General features: G+C 44.7%; 2 protein-coding genes across 3 annotated transcripts in view; one reads left to right on the plus strand and one right to left on the minus strand.

The window, feature by feature from the left end:
* Nucleotides 1-2,455: 2,455 nt before the first annotated feature.
* On the plus strand, nucleotides 2,456-11,537 carry NOL7 (nucleolar protein 7). 2 transcript variants are annotated; one of them, XM_052648470.1, is made up of 9 exons: nucleotides 2,456-2,865; nucleotides 2,963-3,023; nucleotides 3,621-3,679; nucleotides 5,079-5,110; nucleotides 5,495-5,576; nucleotides 5,878-5,999; nucleotides 6,081-6,158; nucleotides 6,623-6,728; nucleotides 11,453-11,537. In XM_052648470.1, the coding sequence occupies exons 1-8, from the start codon at nucleotides 2,456-2,458 to the stop codon at nucleotides 6,697-6,699; spliced, it is 921 nt and encodes a 306-aa protein (XP_052504430.1). In that variant the 3' UTR covers nucleotides 6,700-6,728; nucleotides 11,453-11,537. The 2 variants fall into 2 exon arrangements, with proteins under 2 accessions (XP_052504430.1, XP_052504429.1); XM_052648469.1 differs by lacking the exon at nucleotides 11,453-11,537 and having other exon boundaries at nucleotides 6,623-6,806.
* Nucleotides 7,514-14,852, minus strand: part of RANBP9 (RAN binding protein 9) — a 71,482-nt gene continuing 64,143 nt past the window's right edge. The window contains exons 13-14 of the mRNA XM_052648468.1: nucleotides 10,803-10,914; nucleotides 7,514-8,493 (exon numbers count right to left, since the gene is read on the minus strand). Of these exons, the coding sequence (XP_052504428.1) occupies nucleotides 8,363-8,493; nucleotides 10,803-10,914 (243 nt within the window). The 3' untranslated portion in view covers nucleotides 7,514-8,362. The remainder of the gene's footprint in view (nucleotides 8,494-10,802; nucleotides 10,915-14,852) is intronic.

Here is a 14,852-nt window from a genome sequence, read left to right on the forward strand (position 1 = left end):
TGGGGAGATTCCCTAGAGAAGCGAATGGCAACCCACTCCAGCATTCTTGCCAGGAGAATCCCATGGACAGAGGAGCTTGGCAGGCTACAGTCCATGGGGTCACAAAGAGTTGGACATGACTGAGCGACTAACAGTTAACACTTCTTTGTACATAATATACCATCATTCCCTTCTAAGAGGTTTGTTGTCGAGCTTTTCAACAGAGCACTCTATATACATTGCCCTGGTGTTAGCAGTGGTGGAAGCCAGTACACTGGCGGAGGAAGCCTGACTATGTTTTTAATTTGTAATTTCTATCTGACCAAGGCCCAGATATTTCAGAACTGTCCTTTGTAAACCCCTTCCTACTACGCCATTGGTTCCTGTAGCTTTTTTTGGTTCCATTTCATATTTTTTGTTCGTGTTTTGGACTTCTTGTTTTTAAGCTAGGAGATGCTTCCAAGAGAAGAAGAAAAGCTAATTGAAAATACTGCAGAATTTATGTGAGGAGGGATTATTCAATTTAGTATTTATCGAACATCTACTCTATGATAGACATTAGAAATACAGTGATTAAGAGGGCTGTACCTTCCTTCAAGGAGTTCATAAGAATTTGGTTGGGACCACTGGCACAGAAAGTGTTACACATCACGGAAGCTACAGTAACAGAAAAAGATTCATAGGAGAGTGCAATTAGAGATGAGCAGGGTGGGGATGGGGTGGACATTAGGGTGTCTGAAAGGCTTTGAGAGGAACTCAGCCTGGGTGCGGGTTTTTCAGTTAAAATAGGAGTTCCAAGTGAGGACTGTGTATAAGAGCATGTTCAACTGCAAGGTAAGCATGAAGTAGCTTGGTTTGTTCAGAGAATATAGAGAAGGCAATGGCACCCCACTCCAAGACAGAGAATCCCAGGGACAGAGAAGCCTGGTGGGCCGCTGTCTATGGGGTCGCACAGAGTCGGACACAACTGAAGTGACTTAGCAGCAGCAGCAGTTCAGAGAATGATGAATCATTTGCTGTTGTATAATGGGTGTGTGCTTAGTCGCTCTGTCCTGTCCGACTCTGTGACCCCATGGACTGTAGGCCACCAGGCTTCTCTGTCCATGGGACTCTCCAGGCAAGAACACTGGAGTGGGTTGCCATGCCCTCTTCCAGGGGATCTTCCCAATCCAGGGATCAAACCAGGGTCTCCTGCATTGCAGGCGTTTCTTTACTGGCTGAGCAGGTGGGAGAAAACACAAAGATCACTGAATGGCCACATATGCTAAGAGATGAAATAGGTGTAGTAGGGGCGGAGCGGGACATAAAAATACACTGTACCCGGGTTTCAATCACTTAGTGGAGGTGCGATGGGCAGTCACTGGGCAAGGTCCCGGGGTCACAGCTGGGAAGTGGGGGTCCCTGCTCTCACTGAGCTCACGTTCTAAAGGTTGGGGGTGGGGAGGGGCAGTCTGGAGCGAGAGTCTGTGCGGACAAAGAACAGGCAGCGGCCAAGGGCTGGGCAGGGATGCCTGCGAGAGGGCGGCAGAGGTTGCCACACCGCACGCTTGGTGCCGAGATCGATGCAACTGTGGGTCTGTCCACCTTGTTTCTCCTCAGTGCCAACAGGGCTGCAAGGCATGGGGTCCCGCTGCTATGGCGCACTCCCTCCTTTTGAAACGGCACTTTTATGGGGAGTGCGGAGTGGAGGAAGCCGAATCTATATACTGATTTAGATCGACCCAGCGGCTCTCTGGGTCGTGTACGGATGAGAGAGTTGGACCATAAAGAAAGCTGAGCGCTGAAGAATTGATGCTTTTGAACTGTGGTGTTGGAGAAGACTCCTGAGAGTCCCTTGGACTGCAAGGAAATCTAACCAGTCCATCCTAAAGGAGATCAGTCTTGGGTGTTCATTAAGGACTGATGCTGAAGCAGAAACTTCAATACTTCGGCCACCTGATCCGAAGAACTGACTCCCTGGAAAAGACCCTGATGCTGGGAAAGATTGAAGGCCGGAGGAGAAGGGGACGACAGAGGATGAGATGGTTAGATGGCATCACCAACTCGATGGACATGAGTTTGAGTACACTCCAGGAGTTGGTGATGGACAGGGAGGCCTGGCATGCTGCGGTCCATGGGGTCGCAGAGTCGGACACGACTGAGCGACTGAACTGAACTGAGCGTCTCTCTGAGCGGAAAGAGGCGGCGACAGGGCGACCGGGGCTCGAGGTCCCCGGGTTCTTGGGCACCGGGCGGCGTGACCTGCACCAGCCCGCCCCGAGGAGCTCAGGGATCCAAGCAACAACGCTCTCGACATCCCCGCTAAGGCGGCAGCAGCACGGATCGGCCCTGCCTGGACACAAGCCCCCAAGTCCACCGGCTCTCGTAACCGTGGGCGGGGACCGGGCATCCTGGCCGGCCGCGCGCAGGCTCCGGGCGGGGTGGAAGGGAACTCCCGGCGCTTTCCTTAGGCCACGCCCCCGTCCCGGCTCTGCGCATGCGCATCCGTACCGCGCGGTGGGGCCTCCGAACCTGCAGAGGGCGGCAGAGCCCCGGCCGCCCCTGCCTTTTGCGTCACTCACCGTGTGCGTGCGGCTTCCGGGTCAGAGGTCAAGACGACCGCCGAGTTCCCGCAGCTCGGGTCATGGTGCAGCTCCGTCCGCGCGCCTCCCGCGCCCCGGCATCGGCCTCGGCGATGGTGGACGAGGGCCAGCCCGCCTCCGAAGAGGAGGCGGGGCACGGGCTGCTACTCGGGCAGCCCAGCAGCGGCGCGGCCGCCGAGCCGCTGGAGGAAGACGAGGAGGGGGACGACGAAATCGACGACGAGGCCCCGGAGGAGCTGACTTTCGCCAGCGCCCAGGCCGAAGCGAAGGAGGAGGAGCGGCGAGTTCGGGAGACGGTGCGCAGGTTCGGAGCCCCGGGGGCCGGGCCGGGGGCGGGAAGCGCCGCCTAACCGTCCCCCTTCTCTTTTCCGCCCACCCTGACTCGTCGCGGTCTCTTCCAGGGACAGAGCGCTTCTGAAGGAGAAGAGGAAACGGCGTGAGGAACTGTTCATTGAACAGAAGGTTAGAGGTTTGCAAAGAGGGGGGCGTTTCACGGGCCGGGTCGGGGCAGAGTTCAAGGCTGCTGGGGTCCGGGGCGGAGGACAGCCGCCGGTGGTCTCTTCCGACAGCACTGACATCCGCGTGCTAGTGCTCCTCGCTGTCCACCGATTCAGAATAGGGTCGGGAAGAGATGAAGTAGAGCCAGACCCACCTCTGACGCGCGGCGGAGGTGGTTTATGTGAACCTGGGTCGTTGTGTGGAGGCAGCACTGCGTAAACGGAGGGCTGTGCAGAGAATGCTTGGTTCGCGCGCTGCTGTTCCGGAGATTGGCCGCAGGTGGACTTGACTGTGAATTGCCCTCGGTGTATAACGTGACCCGAGGGTTAGAATAAACCGGGCACCCTTTCCAGCCTTCACGTCTTCCAAGTGAAGTGGGAGTAGGCTCTGAGTTGCTTGGGCCCCAGTCTTCCCACAGCTCACAGGTAGTGGAGGGCAGTGTTTGGGTCATTTATTTGCCTAGAGGTAGGGCTATCCTTAAAATGGTAACTTCAAAAGCACTTCAGGGCATGTTGTCCCGTTGCTTACTTTTTATGATTTTTTTTTTTTAACGTCTTTAAGAAAAGAAAACTCCTTCCAGATACTATTCTAGAGAAGTTAACTACAGCTTCACAAACTAGGTAAGTGGTGGATCTCGTTTTATTACTTGTTTACATACAGTGTTTCAATGCTGTCTTGGTACATTTGTCTGAACTCAAGTTTTAAAGTCTAAATTAAAAAGCTACCCAGGAGATACTTGAATTTGGTGGGACAGGTGGAGGGAAATGTTCCACTTATTTTCCATCTGTGGCTGTTTCTTATTTTTGTTGTTCGCATGGGTAACTCTAGCTTCTGAGTTGCTGATCTCAGTGAGTTCCTACAGTATGTCAGTGTGCTAGGGGCAGGATAGATGGTGTGAATAAAACAGTGTTTTGAAGTTCATCCTTTAGTGGGGTGTGGAGTACTAGTCTGTTATCCATAGGCTCCTAAAACTCAGCTTGTCCTGTGCTTGCCTTACCTACTTCTCCCTCCTTGTTAAAGTGAAGTCACTCAGTCCTGTCCAACTCTTTGTGCCCCTGTGGACTGTTTCCATGGGGTTTTCCAGGCAAGAGTACTGGAGTGGGTTGCCATTTCCTTCTCCGGGGTATCTTCCCGACCCAGGGATCGACCCTGGGACTCCTGCATTGTAGGCAGACGCTTTACCATCTGAGCCACATAATTTTTCCCTCCTTGTTCCCCTTTTCATTTAGTAGCTTTGCCATCCACCGTATGTTTAAAGTTCCCCTTTCTCCTCTGTGCTATGGCATCAGGTTCTATACTGTACTAAATTTAGATTAAATATTTGCTATTTTTTTTCCTGTTCCCCTTTGTCTCCTCTTTTTGCTTTCAATTTAGGTTAGCCCTGCTAGAACAGTGGTTCTTTTTCCATAGGAGAACTTTTCCAAAGTTACTCAGTTTCTGAATACATCATGGTGGCAAAGTCCCTTTCATCTTTAAAAACCAAGTTGTCACCTGTCCCTTCTTATTCCCTCTACCCCATCACTGCTCCCGCCGATTAGCTTTTCCACTTCTGTATAGACATCTTATTGTGTTCTGGCCTTTGACTCTCCATTAGACCACACTTCTTGAAGACTACCATTGTTTGTCTCCATTCTTGTGTCTGAAGTGTTAAATTAATCCTTACAGCTCTCTCCACATAAAGTGAGGCAGGCCTACCACCTTTCACTTCATGTTTCAAATACTGTATTACATAATTCTTAAATACTTTTTACTCCATCAACCACAACAGTCTGCTTCTTTGGAAGCTTGCTAATATACTTTCAGATTTTAAATTCTGATCCTACAAGCCTAGTATAGTTTGTTGATTGGGAGTTGTTGACAGTGCATTAGGGAGTGACTTTAAGGATGCTCAGTAAAAATTGAGAATGGTGGTAGTAAAAGAGGGTTATCTTATTTGTAAAACCAGCTGAAATTTTGTGGTAACCTGAGTCATCGTTGCTCTCTGCTATCCCAATCAGTGTTTTGCTTGTCCTTCCTTAGTGTGAAGAAATCACCGGGAAAGTTGAAAGAAGGTATGAACTATTTACGTAACCTCTCATTAAGTGTCAAGGGCATTTGCTGGTATTTGCAAATGTTGTTGACCCTGAGAAGGAGCATGGGAACAGGCCTGGTGGGCTTTAGCTTGTTTCTTTTTTCAAAAAAAAAATTTTATTTGGCTCTGCTGGGTCTTAGTTGTGGCATGCACATCTGTTAGTCTTGGCCTGTGGGATCCAGTTCTCCCAGTAGGGACTGAACCTAAGCCCCCTGCGCTGGGAGCACAGAGTCTTAAATTTTAGCTTATTTTGTACTGTCACATACTCATTGGTGTGTAGTGGTTATTTAAAGTAAACTCCAGCATATAGTCTTGATTTATTTGTGCACAAATGCTAATGAGAAATATTAACTCAATTTTTTAGTTAATTTGCAAAAGAAAAATGAAGAACGAGAGAAAGGAAGTTACTCTAAGAAAGCTAAAGTGCAGAAAGTACAGACTGTTGGGTAAGAAGTCGTCTTTCTGTGTAGGATGTAGAGGTGACCTTTGAGGGGGGTATTACCTCAATTAGTAGCGGTTTCACATTGGATCCTCTGTGGGAAATTTTGGGTATTTATATTTAAAAGTATTTGCTCTACTAAAATGTAAACGTTAGTTGTAAAATAGCCCTGTAATTTTATCGTCTAACCTGTGCTTACACAAAATTAGGATTTGGGGATTTTTCTCCACTATTTGAATCAACTAACAGAAATACTTTACTTTGAAAATAAGTATGGCCTCATTTTTACCTTTTGTATTGATCACCAGCCAGAATAAAAGCTACATGGCTGTAAGGCTAAAAGATCAAGATTTGAGAGATTCAAGGCAAGAAGCTGCGAAAGCCTTCATACAAAATTGTTTATATGGTCCTGGAACCAACAGAACTACTGGTAATTTCCTTACAGACTGTTTTTTCTTCCTTTTCTAACTGTGAATTAAACCAAAAAATGACAAATAATCCTCTTTCCTAGTAAACAAGTTCCTGTCTCTTGAAAACAAGAGGTTACCGATGAAAAAGGCTGCAGCCCAGTTTTTGAATAATACTTGGGGTAAGATTTGGCTTTATTCTCTTGAATCTGAGTTTTATATATTGAACAATGTTTCTTGTTAAGGAGCTGGTAAATAATCATGAAATATCTTTTTTTCTTAAGTGGCTTCTGTTACTGTTTTAAAGTTGCTTAGAGAGCAGGTCAGTGTAGTATATATGTGCATGTGTGCTCAGCTGTGTCCACCTCTTGTGACCCCAGGGCCTGTAGCCCGCCAGGCTCCTCTGTCCATGGGATTCTCCAGGCAAGAACACTGGAGTGGGTTGCCATGCCCTCCACCAGGGGATCTTCCCAACCCAGGGATTGAACTCATGTCTCTGGCATTGCAGTGAGATTCTTCTACCATTGAGCCACCAGGAAAGCCCAGTATATGTGTACATATAGCAAATTTTAATTATGTAGAAAATTTGTGAATTGTTTCTTGGGAATTTTATTTATTCTTAACTGCACAAAACTTTTTATTCTAGGATCTCAGAGAAAACAAAATGCCAAGAGGTTTACCAAACGTTGGATGGTCAGAAAGATGAAAACTCCTAAGACATAAATCAAAGCTAGATGAAGAACAAGTACTTTGTATGTATAGAACTTAGTTATTTAAAGAATGTAATTTTTCTGGGGAAAAAAAATAAATCACTTATAAATCCTTCTGAAGAGTCAGTTTAAAAATCTCAAGTCTCTTAGGGGCAGTACCTAGTCACACTTCATCCACCTGGCGTATAACTGTGCCTCCTAGTCTTTGAGCATCCTGGAAGCAGCAGCTTAAAAGGACTTGTTTTCCTTTTTTTCCCTGTTTTTTCCATTTTATTGACCCCCACCAGGAGGGCACCTCTGCTACCGCCCGTCCAACCCCCACCCCCAGTATGGCAGTAAAAGTCTCTCACTGAAGCTCTCGGATGTGTTTGTCTCAGGTATTTTGGTGCCACTGATGAGACTCTCACAGAATATGTGGAAGAGTGCAGTATCCAAGCGTAGATAATCTGTTCTTTTAAAAAAAGGTTTAAGACTCAGTGTACAGCCAACAGACACCTTTGCCAAACCAAAGGATATGGTCATTCTGTTGAAGAGCTTGTTTATATTTTACTTTTAACCAGTTTGGGGGTTTGCTTTAAAACTGGCAAGTCACACGCCATACGATGATCATGAAAATAAGATCGACTCCCTGCTTTCTGCATCATCTATAGCATCAGGTTTGGCCCTGATCCAGGGAGGCCAGTAAATGCAAGGCAGTCTTGGGTTGCAGAGCTCAGATTTATAGTAGCAGCCACTCATTTTACTTGTTCTAACTTCATATTAATCATAAGTATGCAAGTACCTAATGTATAAATTCAATTGACACTCTGGTATCTGTAGAAGTAAATTTTTAATGGCTGGTTAATTATATCACTACATTTTTATTGCAATATAGTACTCATTTTAAGCACTTAAAAATGGAAGGTGTACAAAGATTAAATTAAGACACAGTAAATTGACTAAATATTTGGTTTTTATATAAATAAAGGTCATAACCACACTGTTGACATGTAATACTGTTATAATACAACAGTTCAACTTGTGAGTCTACAACAGAAGTCATCTGTAGTTAAACAGGAAACAAAGTTGAGAAAGACCATGTTAAAACAAAACTACTGGGACTAACAGGTCGGGATTGTAAGTAGCAACAAACATATTCACTCAGCTCCTGAGTATTTCAAGTTTTACAGTACACATTAAAAATGATTTCTTCCATCAACACTATAAATTCAAACTGTCAGATGTTTATGCATTTTGCAAGTTACACTGATTGAATGCTTATATGGGAGCGGGGGTCAGAATACCTCCCAATTTGAAGTTTACATCACCCACATGCTAACACAAACACAACTTGTTCCGTTTCCTTCCCCCCTCTCTCCCCCCAACAATGAAGGCAGGACTTTTTGGTTTCTTTTAGGTAATTGTTTTAGAGGATTTGTGATGATCAATTTGAATGTCTGGAATTCAGTAATATTTAACTCTTAGACAACTAAGAGGCTAAAGATGGAAAATAATTGCTCCTAACACTAAGTTAGAAAATCGTTTGCATCATGCTGTAAACTAGGAAGCAATGTAAAGCGACAAAAACCTGTCCCCAGTACATAATTAAAAAAATCTAAGTTTCAGATCAGCAGAGCTGGTCTACTTCCATGTCGTCTATATGCCGCAATGTAAGTGTGAGCTCCGAAAATGCATAGCTAATGTAGGTAGTCGTCCACTGTGGCAAAAGCACAGGATCCGATTCCTGATCGAGCCATCAGTCCCAGACACTGGGTGGCCTGTCCCATGGCGAGGGCGAGTGGAGGTTGCTTTGGCAGATTGTGGGTTTCTGAGGAAAAATGATTAAAAGTGGAAACGCCAATTAGCAAGACATTTTAAACAGCATCTCTCAATCAGGAAAATACTGCATTGCTTACAGAATTACCAATGCCTGTACTGCACTTAACAAGCTAAGTAGCAAAGGTGGTTTTTAAGCAAACAATACCTTGGACATTACTTTGACAAGGTACTATATGGTCACTGGGTTTTCAAGTAGTAGTAAATTCTTGCAGAACTAAGACTGTTAGATATTCAAAAACTTTTACTTCCATATTTACTATGATGGGAATGATGTAATTTCTTAGCTAATGTTTATCTAATGTTGACATGACCAGAGAAAAAGGCACCAGGCTTTCAGTACAGTTTTACTGATGGATTCTTCATCTTTCTGGGGATACTGCCCAACAGAGGCCACCTACTCCTCTCCAGGGCACAGTGGTGAATGCTATTTGGGTTGGTAAGCACGTTGTTACACTTTTATTTTGGGCAAGGGAGGCACATCAGTTATAACTGTCCTTTAGATTTTTTTTGGAATACAAAACTTGCAGGCATCACATACAGTAATGTAACTTGAAGCCCCATTGAGACATGAAGCTCTACAATACAGCACAGTATACAAATACGCACACATACACCCACAGCAGTTTAAGTCTGGTCATTCCTTTTGCAGGAATTATATATAGTTAATAAATTTAAGCACTATTTATAGTTGAACTACATAATTTAGGGCACAATATATAAGACTATATATATATCTCCTGGATAATGGTCCTAAGCAATTGACTACTTGAAATTTTAATTCCCCTGGAGAACATAAGATTCTTGACTGTCACATGAAAACTGGTCACTTTTCTTCAAAAATTCTGAATCTGAGCGTTACCCAGATACAAAGCAATTAGGACTTCATGATTACCTATAATGTAGTCATTTCAAAAAGACAGTTACAGTAAACTATAATTTGCCCTACAATTCTAGCACTGCTACTGAGTACACTTATTTTTTATCAGTAGAACTAAATTTTGAATAACCAAAGCAACATATTAACCAAAGAAAGTTCACATCATTATATACAAATTCTAAATGTGAGAAAATTATAACAATACCAATTCCTATGCCAAAACTTCACTATTAAGCCACAACACAATTAAATAATAATGAACTTTATCAGAGAAAAGAAGTAAGGCCCCAATGTCAGAACTCTAAATCGCTCCCCTGGCTTTGGCTCCAGTCTCCTGCCTGCACATTAAATGTGTGCACGGCCCTCATCTAAGAGTGTCTCACATGTTCCTCAAAGCTCCCAAGCCTAATGGCCAAACAGCACACAACAGACTTTAAACTGGTAGCTCCCATTTTTCTTGAGGAATTACGTTCTAAAATGGAAGGTGAAAAGTCACTCTCATCCAAATTCCCTTTGAAAAAAAATGCCCAGGTGTTAAAATGTCATTTTATGTAATCAACCCTATGTAGTTTATATTGGAGAAGGCAATGACACCCCACTCCGGTACTCTTGCCTGGAAAATCCTATGGACGGAGGAGCCTGGTGGGCTGCAGTCCATGGGGGTCACTAAGAGTTGGATACAACTGAGCGACTTCACTTTCACTTTTCATTTTCATGCATTGGAGAAGGAAATGGCAACCCATTCCAGTGTTCTTGCCTGGAGAATCCCAGGGATGGGGGAGCCTGGTGGGCTGCCGTTTATGGGGTCGCACAGAGTCGGACATGACTGAAGTGACTTAGCAGCAGCAGCAGCATGTAGTTTATATATAAATGCATAAAACGTGCAGTTACTGAATTCATTTAAAGAGCATCTGTTCAGTTTAAAAGCACCGCACTCTGCTCACAAGGAATGGCCACCAGTCGGGACAGCAAGTCCCGTTTCCCACTGTGGGCTCCCCCTGGCTAAGCCTACGTACTGCTGCCCTCCCCCCCACCCTTTTTCACTTGCTACGGGCATGTAGTTAAATCTTTAATGCAAATAGCCTGCATCTCCAAGAGCTGGGGCTGACAGCACTGAAGAGCCCCCTGGAGGCCCCGAGTGATTCAGGCCAGGAATGCTGTGTCCGCATTCACACAGACACTTGTTTTCCAGACCTGTTTTCTTGTATCGCAAGATACACCCCAATGTACTGTTTTTATTCCATTGGAATCCATTTAATCTGGGACTGAGATAACAGGAATTTTTCTATACTGTGAGGTAATTTTTTTTTTAATGTAGAAAACATTTTCCTCAAGATTTTACCAAAGGATAAATGCCAGCACAAATACTGTCTCAAATACTCAAGAGACTAGTTGAAGCTGTGCTTTCTGGCTTCACTTACCTAATATTGCACTGTTAAGAGCTGAGCACACAGGTTCTCTCTGAATTGGGTCAAGCTGATTTCCAACTGGGCTGTTCCAAGGATCTGAATAGGCTAGTAAACTGAATGCATCCTGTTGAAAACAGCAATTTGATTAAGTCAGATAGTTCAGTGTCTGCTCACTATGGCTTCAACTTGAGAGACAGGTAAAATACAACCTTAAGGCACTGAATTAACACTTCAACTCATTTACCCCTGTGATCTGAGACTGTTTTTTAACAACTAGATTATGCAGTAAAGTCTAATCTGTTTTCCTATTTTTTACAAACAGCCATTTTCACCATCCACCACTTATACCTACAAAACATACAGGACAGAAATAAAATGGAAAAAACTCATTCTTGTGGAATGGGCTACTACTGTTTAAGTTAAAGACAAAACATTCAGATGCTCTATAATTAATGACCACTGATAGGAATGTGACATTAAAAGGATATGACCTGCCATATATTTTTTTAAAAAAATAGATGGGGGAAACTGGACACATCTTACTGGACGTCTTCTCAAACTCAGCGATCAAAACAACTAGCTCCCCTTCAGGAACACTCAGGCGTCCCAACCACCTTCAGACTACCCCTCCTGAAGCAACTGACATCCAGCATTCTTTTCAGGTGATGGCTCTTGTCTTTCTGTGGGAGGATAGAACTACGGAGGGAACTACGACGGTTTCAGACGTTGGCCTCAAGTGGAGCTGCATCACCAGTGTAGCCTTTGGCAAGAACAACCTTCCTAAGTATCAGTTTCATCATCTGTATAATGGGGATTGGGCTTCCCAGATGGCTCAGTGGTAAAGAATCTGCTTGCCAGCGCAGGAGCCACAGAAGCTGCAGGTTCAATCCCTGGGTCAGGAAGATCCCCTAGAGGAGGAAATGGCAACCTGTATACTTGCTGGGATAATTCCAAGGACAGAGGAGCCTGTAGGGATACAGTCCATGGAGTTGCAAAGAGTCAGACACGACTGAGCACAACCCCTCCTCCCCCGACATCACAGGGGATTATAAGAGGTCCTATTTCAGTTTATGAGGACTCACTGAGCTAAAGAAATTAGCCATGTCAGTTCACGCTAATCTTTCAATGAATGATAAATTACTGTTTTGCCAGAAATCAACACCCCAATCCAGAATAATATGATGATGCAGATATAGACAGTTAGACATAGGACACCTTCCTAGTTCACATGGGGTACGTGGAGAAGTGCTGAGGGAACGCAATCAGTGAGTTCAGTAACAACACTCAGAATGCCGGTCCCTGAAATGTGGAAGACACATTCCTGAAGAATACTATCTTCCCAGGTAAACTGCTCCAGCATCCCTTGAGTCATCTTGCTAGTGGGAAAAGGCTTCCTGGTCAAGTCTGACCTTGTCCTTTCTCATCTGAATTGGCCTCTGTGTTGTGGCGACTAGAGAAGAGCTGCCCATTAAGCAGAGCTGTGCAGTCTGGGGTTGACAACAGGAATACATTAGGCTCCCCCATCCACTGTCCTACACGGCTGAGCATTTCATTCACATTAGACCTCTTGCCCCACCTATTAATGAAAGTTCTTTGAACAACTTATACTATTGTTCCCCTGCAGTCCTCAAGATGCTGGATACAAAGGGGTGAAAAAAAAAGGCTCATATACCTGTTGATTGCAAGACCTGCTTAACAGTACTTAAGATATCTTTTGCATCCCACAAAGCTACTAGATTCTGGTTCTCTCCCAATCCAAATTTATTCATGGAGAAAGTACTAATATCCTGTGAAGCTAACTGATCAATCACTATTTCTAAGGACTGAGCTTTGCTCAAGACTTAATTCACCCACATCCATCTCATGACGTGCCACCCCTATAGCGCACTTCAGCTCCATTCAGTTGCTCAGTTGTGTCTAAGTCTTTGTGATCCCTATAGTGCAGATAAATTTTAAAAGACTGAAGAATCTGTCCAAGGAATAATTGCTACATAAAACTTTAAGCAAAGACTATGCTCCTGAATCTACATCCTGACTTGCTCCCCGAAAGGTGGGATGCTGCAGTTCCAAATCTCCCATCAAGACCATTCTGTCTACACCTCCTGGTATTTAAAATATTAACAGAAAAAGATCGTGATGGTAGTAACTTATTGTGCGCTAACACTGTGCAAGGAAGTGTTTCAAGGGCTAACGTGAACCATCTTATTTAATCCTCACAATAACCTTGGGAGCCAGATGTTTATGCCCATCTTAGAAGCAAACTGAGGCCGTGAGAGGTTACCACCACAGCTAGTACTTCCTGTACTTCTTTTAGTAAAAACAGTTTCTTTCAATTACCAATCTAAATATTACAAGCAAAAAAGTCTAAGATCTTGGCCCAGTATTTTCAGTACGGTTGAACAAGTATTTATTGGACGAAGACGGGGATCACCAGGGCCTCGTCACTGTTGCAAGGACTCACAGTCCTGGGAGGAAGGCAGACGTGTGAGCAGTGGCGCGCCGGGTACTGCTTGCTAACAGAGTGTACTGTGTCACAAGCAGCAGCCGGAGACACAGGCTGAGAGGAGAGAAAAGCCCTGGATGGTGGGAGCCATGGGTATGAGCTTAGATCCTAAAACACTCTAGAAAACTCCCATTTTTTCCAGTACAGCTATAGGAGCTGTTAGTCACTCAGCCGAGTCCCGACTCTCTGGGGCCCCAAGGGCTGTAGCCCGCCAGGCTCCCCTGTCCCTGGGAGTCTCCAGGCAAGAGGACTGGAGTGGGTTGCCATGCCCTCCTCCAGGGCCTCTTCCTGACCCCAGGACTGAACTCCTGCACTGGCAGCCTGGTTCTTTACCACTAGCACCACCTGGGAGCTGGAAATACATTTTTATGACAATAAGGACAACACAAAACAGGAAAACCACAATTACCAACCAGATAAAACATTAATATATGCCCATGCATTTAAGACAGAAAACTGAAAATACCTGTAAAAGATCGTGGTATTATGGGTTACTTTTTATTTTAGAAAAAATTTACCTCAGTGGAAATAATTTCTGAGGGAAATACGACATTTAGGTAGGATTCTCAAACCGTACTTATATTTGGCTTAAAATCAGTAGCAGTTTCTAAGTAGGATGCGCCTAAATGATTCAATTTCTGCTTCAGTTACTAGATTAAGAGCCACTTGCAGACTGGGGCTGCGTATTCTAACCTGACCCACCCAGCCCTCCAGCTTGACCCTCCACTCTGCAAGGTTCAATACACAGCTGTTGAACAATTTAGGGCGCTCTCTCGGGAGCCACTGGCAGACTCAGGCAGGTAAGCAAGAAAAACAAAGACAACAGGAAGACAGGAAAGGACTGAGAAAATGAGAAAAAGGTCAAGCGAGCCCGGGTGCAGCAGGGACCCCCAACCCGTTTTCAGCCCAGCAGGGTGGCTACTCCAGGGGTCTGCCGTGTGCCTGCTACTCCATGACTGAGGAGAAGCAGAACACCCAGGCGCCCTATGATCACTTAGGAAAACCTCACCTCAGCTTTTACTAATTCCGTCTCTCTCTACATACGTATATATGCTTCAGAAGCTTGTGCAAATTAAAAAAAAAAAAAAGATAAAAAAGCCCACTTCAGCTACCCATGACCTGAAGTGAAGAATAAAAAAAGCACTAATTTCTACTGCTTCTTAACCAAGGCAAACTAAAGTCCTCTCTGTGTCCCCCTCCAACACAAATCCCTCAGCACTGTCCCCCAGGTGCTGAGACACCCCTGGGCCAGTCACTTGGATCTACCTGGGAGGAGATTAAGCCTGGGGAGGGTGAGAAGCAGCTCAGAACGCTGAGACAGTAGTCAGCATCTGCACACAAGTCAGAGGTGCAAAATCAAAGCCATCTGCGTTCCTTAGATGATAAATTACCTCTTCATTCAACATATAATCAAGCAGTATCTCTGAGAACAGGCCATGTAATGCCCTTTTCTGTGCTTCACACAAATTACAACCATAGAATAAGCCACGGAGTGAAATGTTAAATTTTCAAAGGGACTACATAAGATGATACTCAATTAGCATAAAGTTTTAACAAGA

This window comes from Budorcas taxicolor, chromosome 11 (assembly GCF_023091745.1).
Source record: "Budorcas taxicolor isolate Tak-1 chromosome 11, Takin1.1, whole genome shotgun sequence".
Taxonomy (NCBI): Eukaryota; Metazoa; Chordata; class Mammalia; order Artiodactyla; family Bovidae; genus Budorcas; species Budorcas taxicolor.

Excerpts from the sequence above, each read along its gene's own strand:
- NOL7 (XM_052648470.1), top strand. The coding sequence starts at position 2,456 with ATGCGCATCCGTACCGCGCGGTGGGGCCTCCGAACCTGCAGAGGGCGG. Across the intron at positions 5,111-5,494 it reads ACCGGGAAAGTTGAAAGAAG|TTAATTTGCAAAAGAAAAAT; the intron begins GTATGAACTATT and ends TCAATTTTTTAG. Across the intron at positions 6,159-6,622 it reads GTTTTTGAATAATACTTGGG|GATCTCAGAGAAAACAAAAT; the intron begins GTAAGATTTGGC and ends TTTTTATTCTAG.